Source organism: Candoia aspera, chromosome 2, assembly GCF_035149785.1.
Source record: "Candoia aspera isolate rCanAsp1 chromosome 2, rCanAsp1.hap2, whole genome shotgun sequence".
Classification (NCBI taxonomy): domain Eukaryota; kingdom Metazoa; phylum Chordata; class Lepidosauria; order Squamata; family Boidae; genus Candoia; species Candoia aspera.
Window position 1 is genome coordinate 86295838 of NC_086154.1, and position 17297 is coordinate 86313134.

The 17297-nt window shown below is 37.3% G+C and overlaps 1 protein-coding gene across 1 annotated transcript; it reads right to left on the reverse strand.

Annotated features, from left to right (window-relative positions):
* Nucleotides 1–4364: 4364 nt before the first annotated feature.
* LOC134490014 (uncharacterized) lies at nt 4365–16473 on the reverse strand. Its single transcript, XM_063292895.1, has 5 exons — nt 15942–16473; nt 14192–14280; nt 11870–11972; nt 6492–6541; nt 4365–4391 (listed from the first exon to the last, which is right to left on the reverse strand). The coding sequence occupies exons 1-5, from the start codon at nt 16438–16440 to the stop codon at nt 4365–4367; spliced, it is 768 nt and encodes a 255-aa protein (XP_063148965.1). The 5' UTR covers nt 16441–16473.
* Between the last annotated feature and the right edge of the window lie 824 nt (nt 16474–17297).

The following is a 17297-nucleotide window of genomic DNA, read 5'->3' on the forward strand; positions in this document are numbered from 1 at the left end:
TTTAAGCATTACTACTGGAGAAAGGGAATTGCATAGAAATGTATTACATACATCTAAAGTGTATCTTGTTCTTGGAGGCTGGATATCAAGTCTGTGACAACATTCTGAGGTGGAATGCTAAATAAATGAAACTTGTACTTTATCTAAGTAACTAGACGGGGACTGAAATGTTCAAGTTTATTGTTCTATAAGAAAAAGAACATAAATAAATGTTCTTAAAATGATAGTATTATGTTGTTGTTGTTTATTCATTTAGTCGCTTCCGACTCTTCGTGACTTCATGGACCAGCCCACGCCAGAGCTTCCTGTCGGTCGTCAACACCCCCAGCTCCCCCAGGGACGAGTCCGTCACCTCTAGAATATCATCCATCCATCTTGCCCTTGGTCGGCCCCTCTTCCTTTTGCCTTCCACTCTCCCTAGCATCAGCATCTTCTCCAGGGTGTCCTGTCTTCTCATTATGTGGCCAAAGTATTTCAGTTTTGCCTTTAATATCATTCCCTCAAGTGAGCAGTCTGGCTTTATTTCCTGGAGGATGGACTGGTTGGATCTTCTTGCAGTCCAAGGCACTCTCAGAATTTTCCTCCAACACCACAGTTCAAAAGCATCAATCTTCCTTCGCTCAGCCTTCCTTGTGGTCCAGCTCTCGCAGCCATATGTTACTACAGGGAACACCATTGCTTTAACTATGCGGGCCTTTGTTGTCAGTGTGATGTCTCTGCTCTTAACTATTTTATCGAGATTTGTCATTGCTCTTCTTCCAAGGATTAAGCGTCTTCTGATTTCCTGACTGCAGTCAGCATCTGCAGTAATCTTTGCACCTAGGAATACAAAGTCTTTCACTGCTTCTACATTTTCTCCCTCTATTTGCCAGTTATCAATCAAGCTGATTGCCATAATCTTGGTTTTTTTGAGGTTTAGCTGCAAACCAGCTTTTGCACTTTCTTCTTTCACCTTCATCATAAGGCTCCTCAGTTCCTCTTCACTTTCAGCCATCAAGGTGGTATCATCTGCATATCTGAGATTGTTAATGTTTCTTCCAGAGATTTTAACTCCAGCCTTGGATTCCTCAAGGCCAGCTTGTCGCATGATGTGTTCTGCATACAAGTTGAATAGGTAGGGTGAGAGTATACAGCCCTGCCGTACTCCTTTCCCAATCTTAAACCAGTCTGTTGTTCCGTGGTCTGTTCTTACTGTTGCTACTTGGTCGTTATACAGATTCTTCAGGAGGCATACAAGATGACTTGGTATCCCCATACCACTAAGAACTTGCCACAATTTGTTATGGTCCACACAGTCAAAGTCTTTAGAATAGTCAATAAAACAGAAATAGATGTTTTTCTGAAACTCCCTGGCTTTTTCTATTATCCAGCGGATATTGGCAATTTGGTCTCTAGTTCCTCTGCCTTTTCTAAACCCAGCTTGTACATCTGGCAATTCTCGCTCCATGAACTGCTGAAGTCTACCTTGCAGGATCTTGAGCATTACCTTACTGGCATGTGAAATGAGTGCCACTGTTCGATAGTTTGAACATTCTTTAGTGTTTCCCTTTTTTGGTATGGGGATATAAGTTGATTTTTTCCAGTCTGATGGCCATTCTTGTGTTTTCCAAATTTGCTGGCATATAGCATGCATTACCTTGACAGCATCATCTTGCAAGATTTTGAACAGTTCAGCTGGGATGCCGTCGTCTCCTGTTGCCTTGTTATTAGCAATGCTTCTTAAGGCCCACTCAACCTCACTCTTCAGGATGTCTGGCTCTAGCTCACCGACCACACCGTCAAAGCTATCCCCGATATTGTTATCCTTCCTATACAGGTCTTCTGTATATTCTTGCCACCTTTTCTTGATCTCTTCTTCTTCTGATAGGTCCTTGCCATCTTTGTTTTTGATCATACCCATTTTTGCCTGGAATTTACCTCCAATGTTTCTAATTTTCTGGAAGAGGTCTCTTGTCCTTCCTATTCTATTGTCTTCTTCCACTTCCGCGCATTGCTTGTTTAAAAATAATTCCTTATCTCTTCGGGCTAACCTCTGGAATTTTGCATTTAATTGGGCATATCTCCCCCTATCACTGTTGCCTTTTGCTTTCCTTCTTTCTTGGGCTACTTCTAGTGTCTCAGCAGACAGCCATTTTGCCTTCTTGGTTTTCTCTTTCTTTGGGATGTATTTTGTTGCCGCCTCCTGAACAATGCTGCCAACTTCTGTCCAGAGTTCTTCCGGGACCCTATCTACTAAGTCCAGTCCCTTCAATCTATTCTTCACCTCCACTGCATATTCCTTAGGAATATTAGTGAGCTCATATCTAGCTGATCTGTGGGTCTTCCCTAATCTCTTTAGTCTGATCCTAAATTGTGCAATAAGAAGTTCGTGATCTGAACTACAGTCAGCTCCAGGCCTTGTTTTTACCGACTGTACAGATGTCCGCCACCTTTGGCTGCAAAGGATGTAATCAATCTGATTTCGGTGTTGTCCATCTGGTGAAGTCCATGTATAAAGCCGTCTCTTAGGTTGTTGGAAGAGAGTGTTTGTTATGCAGAGTGAATTGTCTTGGCAAAATTCTATCAGCCTGTGTCCTGCTTCGTTTTGTTCTCCCAGGCCATACTTACCTGTAATTCGAGGTGTCATTTGACTGCCCACCTTAGCATTCCAGTCTCCCATGATGAAAATAACGTCTCTTTTAGACGTGTTGTCCAGTAGGTGCTGCAGATCCTCATAGAACTGCTCTAGTTCAGCTTCTTCAGCATTTGTGGTTGGGGCGTATATTTGGATCACTGTGATGTTAGATGGCTTGCCCTGAATTCGAATTGAGATCATTCTGTCGTTTTTTGGGTTGTATCCAAGCACTGCTTTAGCCACTTTACTATTAATTATGAAGGCTACTCCATTTCTTCTGTGGTCCTCTTGTCCGCAGTAGTAGATCTGGTGGTCATTTGATGTGAAGTGGCCCATTCCAGTCCATTTCAGTTCACTGATGCCCAGAATGTCTATCTTTAATCTTGACATCTCACCAATAACCACATCCAATTTGCCCTGGCTCATAGATCTTACATTCCAGGTTCCGATGGTGTGTTGATCCTTAGAACATCGGATTCGCCGTTCACCACCAGCCCCGTCGGCCGCTAGCCGTCCTTTCGGCTTTGAGCTAGCTGTGTCATCACGTCTGGGGCTAGTTGAGCTCATCCTCTGTTCCTCCCCAGTAGCATTTTGACCATCTTCCGACTGGGGGTCTCATCTTCCGATGGTATACCGACATATCTCTGGTTGTACTGATCCATTTAGTTTTCACGGCAAGAATACTGAGGTGGGTTGCCATTACCTTCCCCAGGGATCGCATTTAGTCTGACCTCTCTGTCATGACCTTCCCGTCTTGGGTGGCCCTTCACGGTTTAGCTCATGGCATCATTGAGGTGCTCAAGCTCCAGCACCACGACAAGGTAACGATCCTTTGCTGAAGGATAGTATTATGGTTGACAATAAACAATAACAGATGCAACAATGTTCTATTGTTCAGGAGACAATCATTTTTATTTTGGCTTTCAGGAAACATGTTACTCTTAAATAATACATATTTGCACCCATGACTCATGGGTTTTCCAGGCAATAATCCATAGAGGCAAGGAAGCAATTAAAAGTTATAACATAATAGTGAATGTTGGGAGCAGAATGACCCCTCCTTTTAACACCCAGTAGGTTACATGGTTGAATAACGCTGGGATGCCTACCTGCAATAATAAAATACTGCCACTGCATCCCAACTTCATCACCTTTATGAATTCACACTTAGCTGCTTCGCTTACCCTGAACTTTACTTATGGCAAGCTGAGATTGATGACTGCCACCCTAAATTTTTCAACATACATACAAAGATTCAAGTATGCAATTTTAATTGAATGGGAATAAAATTAATTTGGAACTTCAGATGCTTAGGCTTGTATATTTATTTCATAGAAACTTATTTTCTTCTGAACTTCTAAATATTCTTTCAGTAGTGTTAGATCCATACTATATTGTATTCCTGTATAAGAATTTATAAAAAATACTAACAAAGTTCATTGCTTATTCAGTATTTAAACAAAATATTATAATGATGGAATGTAATCATAAATGCAATAAATGCAATAATCACAAATGCAAACTTCATATATATTATATGAATATATATATATATATATATATATATATACATACATACATACAAATATATACAAATATAAAATACATGCTTCATATAAACCATACGGCACTTATATTCCAGTACCTCTGATGGTGGAAACGTTTTTCTCTTGAATGATTATATGTTAATTGTATATGACAATGAAAATGAGAACAATCAATAAATCTTCTTTTCCTTATTTCTTTTTTTCTATACCCATCCAAAAATTGCCTCATCCTAATAGAAGAAGATAAAATATCTTGGTTAAGAACATCTCGTTATAACAAATAAATACATTGAGTATTTTCTTTTCAGCATACAGTATATCAGGTAGAAAGATTTTAACTTTATCTGTCTACAAAGTCTTAATTTATTAACAGCCTCCTTATGTCTGCAGATATACAGTATATTGCACAGGTATTGCAGAACATAGATCTGCAGAATATTCTGCATGTATTGTAGAAGAGCCCATCCTACTTCTCAGCCAAATCCATTGCATAGGGTGACGAGAATCAAATGAAAAGGAACTTCTCTGAGCTTTTTGAATGGAATGCAAAATAATAATAGTTTGAAGTCTTGGAGATAAAAGAACATTAAAAAGGAACTTAAACTGATTTTCTCTTAACCCCCTTGATTATAAAAGGGAAGGAAGGGAAAACACAGTCAGGCTTTCAAGATTCTTTTACTATAGTTTACGTCAATGAAGTAGATTTCCAGCATTCTTATGGAGTCTGTTTCCTGACTTGGTCTGCCTCAAAGGGCTGACAGGTATGGAATAAAATTGATCTTCTCTATCTATCTTGGATTCCCTAACTAGTAATATTTGATACTAACAGAGACTCCCCCCTAACATTAAAGTATAGGAGGAGAAATTGCCATAAGCCAACAAATGTATTCCTTGGGATTTGCACTCAGCAGATATTAATACTATATTCTACAAATAGAAAGAGTGAGAAACTATTTGACTAGATAGTCTCCTTCTGATAGCAATCCAAAAAAATGAAATATGACAAACAATATAATTTCAGATTCCACATGGCTTTGGAATCTGTAGTTTCATCATATAATTAGGCCTATCCTTGGGTTGATTACAAAAGATAACAATGTCTTTCTAATTAATAAATAATATATCTTGAAACCATCATGGAAAAATATATCATCAAGAGTACCCTTAGGATATTTGAGATAAAAGTGTATGTATCATCCTTGAGTGAAAATGCAGACTCATAGAATTTCCCAACAGCTTCAATAATTACCTAGCTATTTTCAACAACTGAACATTTTTTACAATAGTATCAACTTCCCCAATGTCAGAACATTCCATTGTCATTATTGACTGTATTACTTACACTTGTCTCTGACCCTATAATTTATGTAATTTATAGCTTTGAAATAAATGTGGTTGGCTAAAAAAAAAAAAAAGCAAACCAAACCAAACCTTTATTATTGTCATAGAAAAGGGGGTGGGGTACAGTCATTAAAAAGAATCATAAAGAACCTAAAATTATATATCAAGAGTGGAGTAAAAATGAAAATCTAAAAAGAATTATAAAAAGCTAGAAGATATAAAAGAGATATAAGTTAAAAACTAAAAGGATATATAAAAGCCAAGAATGTAACCCTAACCCAAAGTATTCCTACAAGTAAATCTAATGAATGGCTTTCATTGGTGTCAATTTGTATAAATGCAATATTTGCCTGTGTTAAACCAGGTAGGGAAAGCACAAAGAGCATGGCTTCTGGAATTCTGTCCAACCCTTTAACAGCAGTAATCCCCTGGATCACATGACTAGAAGGAAGGGGGAAAGGATGCATTCCACACCACTGCCCAATCTGTTCTCCCATAGGGATGCATAAGGGTTTTTTTTTCCCCACCACCAATCCAGGCCAATTTTCAGAGAGTTTTATTGCTAACAGACAGACTGACAGAATCACAAATCTCTTTACATAATTTCTTTCCAACAGTCTGTTGAGTTGGAAGAAAAGAGAAAGAAAAAGAGAAAGAGAACTGGATTGTGACTAAAGTGCCAAGAAAGGCTAACATCTCTCATGTACATACATATGTGATCTAACAAAAGCAACTCTCTCATATTACTATTAATGATCTGGCCTGGAAAAGCTTCCCATCTATCCCTAGATGCTAAGGAAGTCCAATGGGAAAGGGGCAAAATAGTTCCAAGACACTCTGTATAGCATGCTATGGATCCATTAGTAGACATCACTTAGGACCAATATTGTCTAACAAAATAGGCAAAGACCTACAGTATTATGTGTCATCCCTTTTGTAGTAATTTCTTAATCCTATTTTGTTATTGAAGCAAAACTTGTTTTACTTACTGTCTCAATACAAGAAATCTCACTTTGCAAATTCTGATTTATCTCTCTACCTGTGGAAGAATTTTAGTTGAGAAAATAAGGAAGAATAGATTAGATTTTTTTTTTATCCTACCTTGCATTTTTGCTCAACTCGAGGTGGTGTACATACCTAGCACTCCTGTCTTCTATTTTTCCCTCACAACAACCCTATCAGATGGATTGGGCTGAAAGAGAAGGACTGGCCCAAGGTCACCCAACCAGCTTTCATGCCTAAGACTAGAACTCACAGTCTCCTGGTTTCTAGCCCAGCACCTTAGTCACTACAATGAACAGTACTTTGTTTTATGGTGAAAATGACTGTCATAATCCTCATTAAACAATGTATACTATTAAAACTGTAGTAGATAAACATACGTAAAGAAAATACTTTACATATAAATCATGAACCTTGTCCTTCTGAACAACCCTAACACAAACAGAACCCTGTTTGTTCAGATTTGCTATTCTTTATCTTGCAATCCTGCTAGGACTACTCCATGTATTTTCACAATTTATCTGATAAAGAATTCAGATCAATAGGAAACTTATCTCTTTGGTGCAATATTGTGCAAAATCTGGTAATTAGAAAGAAGACATTAAAATCAAGAGCTTTCAGCTAAATAGAGTTTAATAAGTGAGCCACAATTAAAGCTCTGGGGAAAAAAAGAGCTACAATTAGCAATGAGGGTAACATAATAGTGCCTTTTAAAAAAGATGCAAATTATAGCCAAAGATAATTGCCAGTATGTAATTCCTAATGAATGACGAGAAATGAGGAGAGGTGGGGGGAATTACTCATGTCCATTCCTTCCTCCAGAGGTACAAACAAGATTTTTGACAAAATAGTTCTTACTATTTCCAGGACCAGTGTATGAAAAATGTGTTTCAAGTGAAACTGCTATATATCTATAAAGGCAATTTTTAGTTAAAAAATAAAAGTGCATTCAAACAGTATAATTCTTATTGTGAGAAAGCAAGACAGGAGAAGGCTACAAAGGGACCTTCTATTTCAAGGACTTTGACTCTTACATACAATCCATATCCTGTAGCACCTACATTGTAGGTAAACAGGATTTCAGTAATAAAGAACAAACACTGGTAAATATGCTCATCTTGCATAAAACGAGTTATGATGCATTGTCTTCATAAGATGAAATCCAGTAAAACCAATTTTAAGTGCTAAGTGCTATTCAGCAATAAAAGCTGCAATCCTGCACATTCTTATTAGGCAGTAAGACTGAAATCAATAGAACAGTAAGAGTCCTAATCATAATTAATTGTAAATAAATCTTACTGAAATCAATGGCACACTTTCAGTCAAGCAAATGGGTTGATGACTGAGTTACAAGATCCCATTAATTTCAGTAGCATTTATTTAAAATTAATTTTGATACATTTTGATTACTATATGCCTGTTTAATTGGGCATAGCTGAGGAAGTTAGATATACCATGGGCTAACCTAATCCTAAGTATATACCTTTACATAACACTGGTCTGTATCACAGCATCTGTGGCAGCCAGAAGATCCACCAGTAAATAATAATAATAATAATAATAGTGTTAAATAATAATTAAAAATAATAATAATTAAAATATTATTAATAATAATAGCTGACATCTCATTTCTATATAAGATAACTAAAACCTTCAAAATTGGGAAATTTTACAAGATTCCACAGAATCACAGAATGGAGGTGATCATCTAGTCCAACCACCTTGGAGAGATCTGGAGCCAAAAATGATTTCTGATCCTCACTGTTACTTACCTGGGAGTAAACCTGTTGAACAAACAGGAAATTATTTGTAACTAAGAATAGATAAGATTTAATGGTCAATTTTTGCACTAGCATAATATAATAATATTAAGCTTCTGTAATGGGTAATAAGAATTTTCAATTAATTTAAATTTATTTTTATTTCTTAAAAAAACTAGGTTATCTCTACTAGTAAAAACCATCCCAAAGCACTTCATATATGATAAAGAAAATAAAGAATTATAGTGTGGCTAGCTGGTATTGTATAGCATGTCAATAATTTAAAGAAATATGAAATACTGTGATCGAAGGTACCAGCAATCATTTTCAATATTCTGATAAATATTCTGCTCTCACGTAGCTTACAAACTTCTATTAATGTTACTGTGAGCAAAGACAAATTGAGGGAGAGAATATGTCAGTATAAATTTAAACAGTTAACACTTAATGGATTGGTAAATCAGTTTCCTAAAACTAATTAAACTGTGAAGCTAGAAATTCCAATTAAGTTGGTAAGCTTAATATTTTGTTACTTTGAATTGTACAGCAGAAACAAAGCTCTAATGGAAACTACATCAATAGAATGTCAGTTTTAATCCCTGCTTCATTTTCATATAATGAAATTCTGTATCCAGGAGACCTTTGGATGGAAAATTTTCTAAAATTATATTATTCTAAGTCAGAACCAGCATACATAGAGAACTAGCTTACCAATAAATTGCACATATGTTATATGGAATCATCCTTGTTCTAATATTACAGCTGAAGATACTTTCCTATTATATTCTGTATCAAACATTTACTATGTCATGATAATGCAACTTTTCTGTGCATCTCTCCTTCAATTTTAAAGAAATGACTTTTTATTTATTCAATATGTTTGTACATTATTTAAAAATCTGTGAGTGGTTTAAAATTCAAAATCAGTAAGTTAACAAAATTATTAAAGCCTATGCCACTGCATAAACCATACAAAATAAATAAGCAATAAAGCATACAATAACAGAGTATAAAAGGAGCAATAAAAAGTTAAAAATGGCACAGCAATATTTACACATTAAAAGGCCTGGGAAAATTTAAAAAAAAATCTGCCTGTGTCAAAAAAGACAGTGCAGAGGCTGGGCAATGGCAGTTGACGACAGAAGTCTTTTCCACCCGCTCTGTGATCTAGGTTTTTCTTTTTTAACTCTCAGGCATTCAAGCTGGGAAAGAGCAGCTGGAAAGGGCACAACTCCCAGGCTGCTGATTTTTATTCTAACTTCAAGCACCTGCCCAGAAGCAGCTCTGTAAGCAGACCGCCCCACACTGACTCTGTTTCCCCCTCAACTTTGCCCCACCCTCTTGCCAGTTGAAAACATGGAAGTCACAGGCAAAATATTACCTTTCTGGGGAGCGCATTCCAAAGCTTGAGGAGCTACCACTGATCAAGCTCCCTGTTAGGTAGCCACTCTGCCACATTTCAGCAAGGGAGGGCACCTAAAGCAGGCCTCTGAGATGAGCTTAGGGTACAGATAGGAATATATAGGAAGGAGCATTCTTTCATATACTACAGTTCGAAACCATGAAGGGCCTTATTGCTCAAATACATTAAATTAGGACTAGAAATGAACAGCACATCAGTGAAGATCATTAAAAATGTGTTCATATCACCCAGTTCCTGTCAGCACTCTTGCCATCACACTTAGTACTAATAGGAATTCTAAATTATCTTCAATGCATTACAGTATAATAAACTAAATAAGAAGATACTAGGGTATAAGCCAAACATCCCCATCCTACCTTGTATGGTCAGAGGTTGCTGAGGATTCTTTGCAGCATCTACTTAGATAACAGATAATTAGATGTTAATGCAATTAATGTGGGCGCAATTCAATGATCTTGGCTGATTGTGGAAAAACTAAACAAGAATAATTCTGATTAGTACTTGGGAATTCCGGAGCTGTTGGCTAGATTGGAAAATTGGGAAACCTCCTTGAAGTGGGCAATGGCAAATCACTATTATTTTATTTATTTATTTATTTATAAATTTATTCACCACCAATCTCCCCCTCATGAGAGACTCAATAATTAAATTATTAAATTTATATGCTGCCCAACTCCCAGTGACTCTGGGCAGTAATGCTGCAAGAAATACAATCACCAGAATAAATCAATAAATAAAACAATTAATCTATTTATTTATCTTGTTGTGCATCCCACTCATCCCCAAGGCTTGGAATAATGAGTAAACTGTTGTGAATTTTTTTTTTTAAATGCAATTTTAAGAAAACACTTAGCTACCACATGTCAAATCACACAAGAGTTATACTACTTCTAACCAAGGAAGATTTGCATAAATACACAAGAATAATTAGTCTATCCCCTTGTTAATCCAGGAAAATATGTTGTCAGAATTAACCCTATTGCTACACCACATGATGAAAACTGTGTGAGAGGAAGAATGGTGATGCTTCAAAGGCTCTGTCCACCTCATTGTGTTAAGGTAGTTAAAGTATTGGGCTTGAACCTGGGAAACCCAGATACATATCTATCCTCAGCAACTGAGGTTCCGGAAGGTGATTTTGGGCCAGTCATTCATGAGGTGATTTTGGGCCAGTCACTACTCCCCACAAGTTGTGAAAAAAAATAATAAAAGAGTGGGTTCTATATATGTCACCTTGAGCTCCAGAGAAAAGGAAGATTATCAGTCAAACGAACAAAATAGGCATTCATTCATGCAGCTTTCCACTCTCTGGAGGGATAATTTCTGGTGGGAAGATTTATCTGATTGCTTCCTGAACAACTTAGAACCAGTGTTCTAAATTGCATGGGAAACGTACATGAAAAAGAAATCTATAGCATTCTGCATTAGCTGCACTATAGCATCATGACATTTTTAATGGGAAGCCATTATGGAACAATTCAAATTAAGACACAATCCATCTAAATTTCTCTGTGCATTGGTTTCCACTCAAATCAATGAAAGTTAATTCAACATGGTCACTTTTATACACATCAAAAGGCTATCACATAGAAAATCCAGGTTTGCTTCCTCTGTTTCAGAATGCAGGATACAGACTTGTGTTAAATAATAGTTTCCTTCAAGTCAAGTGCAAGTGCTAGTGACTTCACAGACTGCCTTCTTTCAGGATGTTTTTTTACTTCTCAGCCCCCCTGCTCCCCCCGCCCCGAAGTCTGGGATTCCCTAGTCTTCCATGCTTAGCCTTTAAGTCCAGACAAGGTGAGCCAGTTGCTTTCCCCTTCTGAGGCTTACTTAATTACAGATTTGAAGTGAAGGTTAGGAAACCTTCCTAATGAAAAAAGCAGAAGAGCAGATTCAACCAATTTGTGAAGTAGTGAGCTGGACAGCTATCTGTTGAATATGATTTAATTTGGATTCCCACAAAGATTCAAGTCATTATGTAATTTCAGAAGCTTTAACTATAACTAACTTTAGATGGACTGGACCACAGCTTTTTGGTCCACAAGGGAAAATGGAGGTGTTGTTTTCAGTATGTAAGATAAAAGTAAATTTGGAAGGTCCTTCTTAATAAATACTGTTTGTAAAAAGTATGCTCAATTATCAGGAAAGTTAGGATCTCACAAGGAGTTTACTTGTTACTTACCTTCACTTGAAAAATGACAATAAGACATCAATCTGTTCCTAAAGTATCCATTTTCTTCTACCATTTTAGAAATTACTTCAGATACTTCAGACCACACTGCAGACTAGGAAAAAAAGGTATGTGAGATACATGGACAGAATCATGCTGCCTCATATATCCAGTTTCCTATCACCCTCCCTACTCCAACCCTACATCATTTCCTATGAACCAGCATCACTAAATCCCTTTTAGCTACCCGTAGGCCATTTCACAAAAAATATGCATACTTGGCAAAGAAACCTATGTCTATGGTATGTTTGTTTTCCTCATATGCAATTTTATATATGCAGTTTGTATCTGTGTAAACAACATAACTAAAAAAACATCCCTTAGCAGGTTATCATTAATATGTTAACCTTAATATGCTAACTGGCACTGACATCAAATATTATTTAATTCACATGCAGTTTAAACCAGGATGATGACATGATCAAAACTGCTGCTCTGTTAGTATGGGGTATGAATTGCATCACCATCACAGAAAATAAATGAACTCTATGATAATGGAACTACAGCTTTGATGCTGAACTATGAGGCATATTCCTGCTTCTTCTTGCAAACATTTGATCCCACATAAGAAGCTGTTAAAACATTCTTCTGAAGTTAATAATTGTTCTTCTTATTTTAAAATAAGTATTTGTGACATTTGGCTATATGAAATTTGAGTTGATTTGTTTATAATAATAAAACAAATAAAAAGTTTTCATTAATATTAAATACATATATACAAACATGATACATATTTTGAAGGGAGAATGTGATGTTCAAAACCCATACTTCCAGTCACTTCAGCCCAGCTTTCAGTCATGGTGGGTAAAGAATTTTGGGAGCTACAACACCCAGAGAAGCAATATGAACAAATACTGAAGATTTATTTTCAAATGAACATTAACATCTCTCAATCTTATCAGCCACATTGTTGTGCCCTGCAAAAGGACTTACTGAAATCTAGGCACTGGCCTGAACATAACTATTCATTTTGTCCAATGCTTCTTACATAACCTTCTCCAGGTATCTTAGAATCTCTTCACATACTAGATTTTTCATATATGAAAATAAAGTGAGAGATTCTGAAAGAAGAGGATCAAAAGGGCCTTGACAAAAACTTCTTTAGTTAAAGAACAGAAAAAAGAAACAGAGAGAGAGAAAGGGAACAGAGGATCCTCTTAGCAACTGATTTCCATGTTGTTCCCCTGAACTCCTGGAACTGGGAACAAATAATGACAAACTACTCCCAGAGAGACCAGGATAAGATGGATATTTCTGGAGCCTCAGGTCTGGGCTTCAAAGTAGGTAGGCAGTCTCTGCAGAGGCCTAGTTCTTATATAATACAGAAAAGACAAAGAAAAATAGGAATAGGAATGCTGCTTCTGATTGCATCTGAATATTTCCCATAATATGCAGTTCTGCCTTCAGAATCCTGATACCCAGACTCATCACTCATATTCTTTAGTTGTAGTGATGATGGCACATAGAGAAAATCCTACAGGACATATGAACACGGCCACTGTTGGCCAGTTCAACTTAGACTCTGCTATAATATAAAATGGAAAAGATGTGCTTAAGTCAGGGCTTGGACCTCCATACATTTTTTCAGTGTTTGAAATTAACTTTATGACATTAACAAGCAGTACTTTTTAGCATATGTAGACTGTTTTTCTTCACTGGCAAATAATCAAATACTAAATCTCCATGTATCTGGATCAGGACAAGAATGGGCAACCTTAAGGAGAGGCCCTTCCTATTTTTGGATAGGGGAAGAGTTGCAGTGCATGGAGTGATGATACAAGGTGAACAGTGCTAGGATTTTCTGGAGTGGAGGTTAAATTATGGGAGAGAGTGCAATGATTATTTTATTGTTTAACTATTTTAAGCTTAGTCAGGACTTACTCCACAGTTTATTTGTGTAACCTGCTTCCAAATGGTTGGAAATTGTGCCACAAATTTAGAAACATCATAATTGGAGTGTTTAGTCTTCATGAAGTATAAAAATGGGGCTGGGGGGGCACATGTAGACCTGTAGCCTCAGATTCCTCTAGATTGGAGGAAGGAGCTTAACTTTGAAATCAGCACTTCCATCTTCAATAGGCAGCATTTTAAATTTGTCACAATTAGATTGTCACTATTTCTTTAACATGCTATTACACATTAAAGCACCATAGAAAGTATAGAGTGTAAATACCATTCTGCACAGAAAATCATTTTCAACCATTACTGGGATCCAGTATACTATCCAAAGTACTTTTCAATTTTATTTCTATTGCTATTATGCTAATGTTCTACCTTTTTCTTTTGCTCCCTGGTCATTTGATTAACATTTTCCTTGGAAGCAGAGAATTCAAACTCATCTCCTCTGTTCTCTTCCTGGCTACCTGTTAAAATAATTTAATTGTATTTAGTTTGCGATTCAATTTAAGCTACTGGTACCATGTGGGTGTAAGATATATTTTCTTCTTTCATTATAACTGTGGTAAAGTTTAGGTGTTGATCTTAAAAAACTATTTTGAAAAATCAATACTTCATATAATTTGAAAGCACAACCACTCTCCTTCCAGAGGATACTGTATAATGTTTTCTTTTATCACTCATCTTTTTCTTCAGATAGCAGCTGAAACTAAAGGAAGATGAAAATCAAAAGGAGGTAAAGTGGAGGGACGGATTCAATATGTTGCCTGTTGCTAAGGCAATAAGACCTTTTGACTTTTGAGCAAATCAGTTTTTAAAGGCTCATTTGTATTTTTAGATATGCTAAAAATTAAGGGGGTTTTGTTCTTTATGTCTGCACTGTACTCACCCTTTGAAAGATCCTAGATTATAACCAGTGATTGATGTGAAAGCTTATATAATATTAGGTTGAACATCTGTGTTATTTGGTATATTAGCAGTTAGTTTGGAAACCAGAAACTTATTCAGCTTTTAAATTATGAATATTTTTCCACTTTCATGAAGCATCTGAACATTGTATTACACTCTGAATAAGTAATGTGTGTATTGTTTCCCCCTTCAAAAGCCTATGACTAACACTAGTTGACATCATTTTTAAAATAAATTTTAAATTCATATGGTTGTGGTATGTAGATGGCTGGATTTCAGAACTTCTAGGGTACTAATATTTTCAGCAAATATTGTTTCTCTTTCTAGTTCCTATGTAGTGAAGGAAAATAGCTATTGCATGTTGGGGGTGGGGGGGATAACAGTTGTTAAAAGAAAAAAAAAATCTCCTGGGTTTCAAACTAGCAACTTTCTATTTAAAAAGCAAGTGTTTTAACAATAATGCTATAATGGCATTTGTAATAAAGGTAGCTCTAGAAAACATTAAAGATAAACAGGGCCATAAAAATGGAATTTTTATTTTAGAGCTGGTTGGGCTTGCATGGGAGTGCATTTTGTTGTTTTACAATTTATTTATTTATACACACACACACACACATATAAATTCAATTTAACTTTGTGTGTGTGTATAGACATAAACACAGATATCACCTATAAAGTATATATGTTTACTAAAACTCACTCACAGGAAAAAAACTTACTGGCAATTGCTTTCTTGCAACATAAAGGTGGGAGGGAAAAGCAGGAGGGGAATTGTACAGTGTAAGACATGGTTACCTGCAATCTGGACTGAATTACTATGCAAGCTGTTGCCAAAGTATCTCAATCTGGAGAGGATTTTCTTAAACCAGTTTAGAGTCAAGTTGGCACAAGCACAGGGCAGGAGCAGTTTGAGGGTGTAGAGAGGGTATGCCCTTTGTTATAAAGTAGGCAGAATTTTCCTATGCTATTGCAGGCCTCAGTGTTGACCAAGAGGGAAGAGGAAAACCTGCTTGCTAATACAAAATTCATAGCAAACCTATCCTTGCTCACAACTTATATAAAATCAGGATTGACTGGCCACCACAAGGCTGAACCATTTGGGGGGGAGAATATATCTATTTTAAACTAATGGCTCATATTTACAGAAAGAATGGTACATGTAAGCTTTATTCTGTCAGTCCCCCATCATATTGCCTTTTGCTGCCTAAGAGCCATTTACATCTGGAGAGCAGCAGTTTGGGAAAGTGTGCTATGTCAGATAAATTCTGGGTTGTGCTGATACCCAGGCATTTCTGAGTACCAGAGATTGTGGAGTGCGCTGCCCCCCGTTTGCTTCCCCAGCCTTTCTTCCTTGAAGGGGGCAGCTCAGAAGCTTCTTGGCTCGGGGGCTTGGCCACACTGATGCTCTGGCCTTCGCTCGGTGGCTGTCGACGGCTGGTCCGGCTTCCTTGGACTTGCATCGTCAGAGCGGCCCCAGCTGCAAAACCATGGCGCCTCCTTTGGCCCCAAGGGGCGACACCCCCTGAGCCTCTTTTGTCCAGAGTAACGGAAGAAGCTTTGCTTGTAAGGCGGGAATGGGGCTCTGCCAGGGCCACTTTCTTAGGGGGGCTTTTGCCACCAGAGTGAATCTTTGTGCCACAGCAGTGTTTACCAAAACGGGTCACATAAACAACTGGAAAATGCTGCCGGCCAAAGCGAGGCCCAGAACTGGGCTTCATGCTGATATGAGACTAGCAAACTCTGAAGCACACCCTCCCTCCTGCTCCCTCACAAGGCCAACCAGGGAGAGACTGGACTGAACCAATAAACCAAGAGGGGGGAAGGCTCTGGGTGAGACCACAGAGGGAGCAGGGAGAGTGAAAGTTGCAGTGCCTCCAGCATGAGGGAGGGGAGAAATAATACGCTTGTTCAATAACAGGAAGCCTGAGTGACTCATACTGCAGTAGCAGTGAGTAAGCAACTTACAGTATCTGAAAGAATGAGAGGGAGAGCATTTAACATCCACATTTTTTCAGCTGACATTTAGAATATCCTCCAGTAGTCGGGGTTTCAAACAGAAGAATCTGAATAATATAAAAAGGCCATATGCTAATCCATAATGGTGCAAGGTAGGTTTTTCTGGTCCCCCATTCACTCATCTAATGAATTCTATTGGAAATTAACACATCCACCCCTTAATAATAATCTTAATAGCACTTCTATATTTGGCTCAGGGAATAAAGTGCATTACAGGGACCAATAACTGATATGGAATGGGCAACACAGGAATATTAGGCTATTTACGATATTCAGGGAGAACTTGGGCTGCCAAAAGCCAGTCACGGAAAAACAGATGACTTACTCGTCCATTCTGCTGCCAATTCATATGAACTTAGAAGAGAAAATAAACTCCTAATTGTTCTAGAGGCAGTCATTAGATTTAAAGGTTTATACACAAGGTGTCCAGGTTTATAGAAGGGGGTTGGTGAAAGAGCAGAATAAAAGGGATGAATATGGTTATTCCCTATGCAAGAACGGCTTACGAGAAGATAGATTTTCTCCTGTGGAACACAGTAAAATTGCCAGCTCCATACTT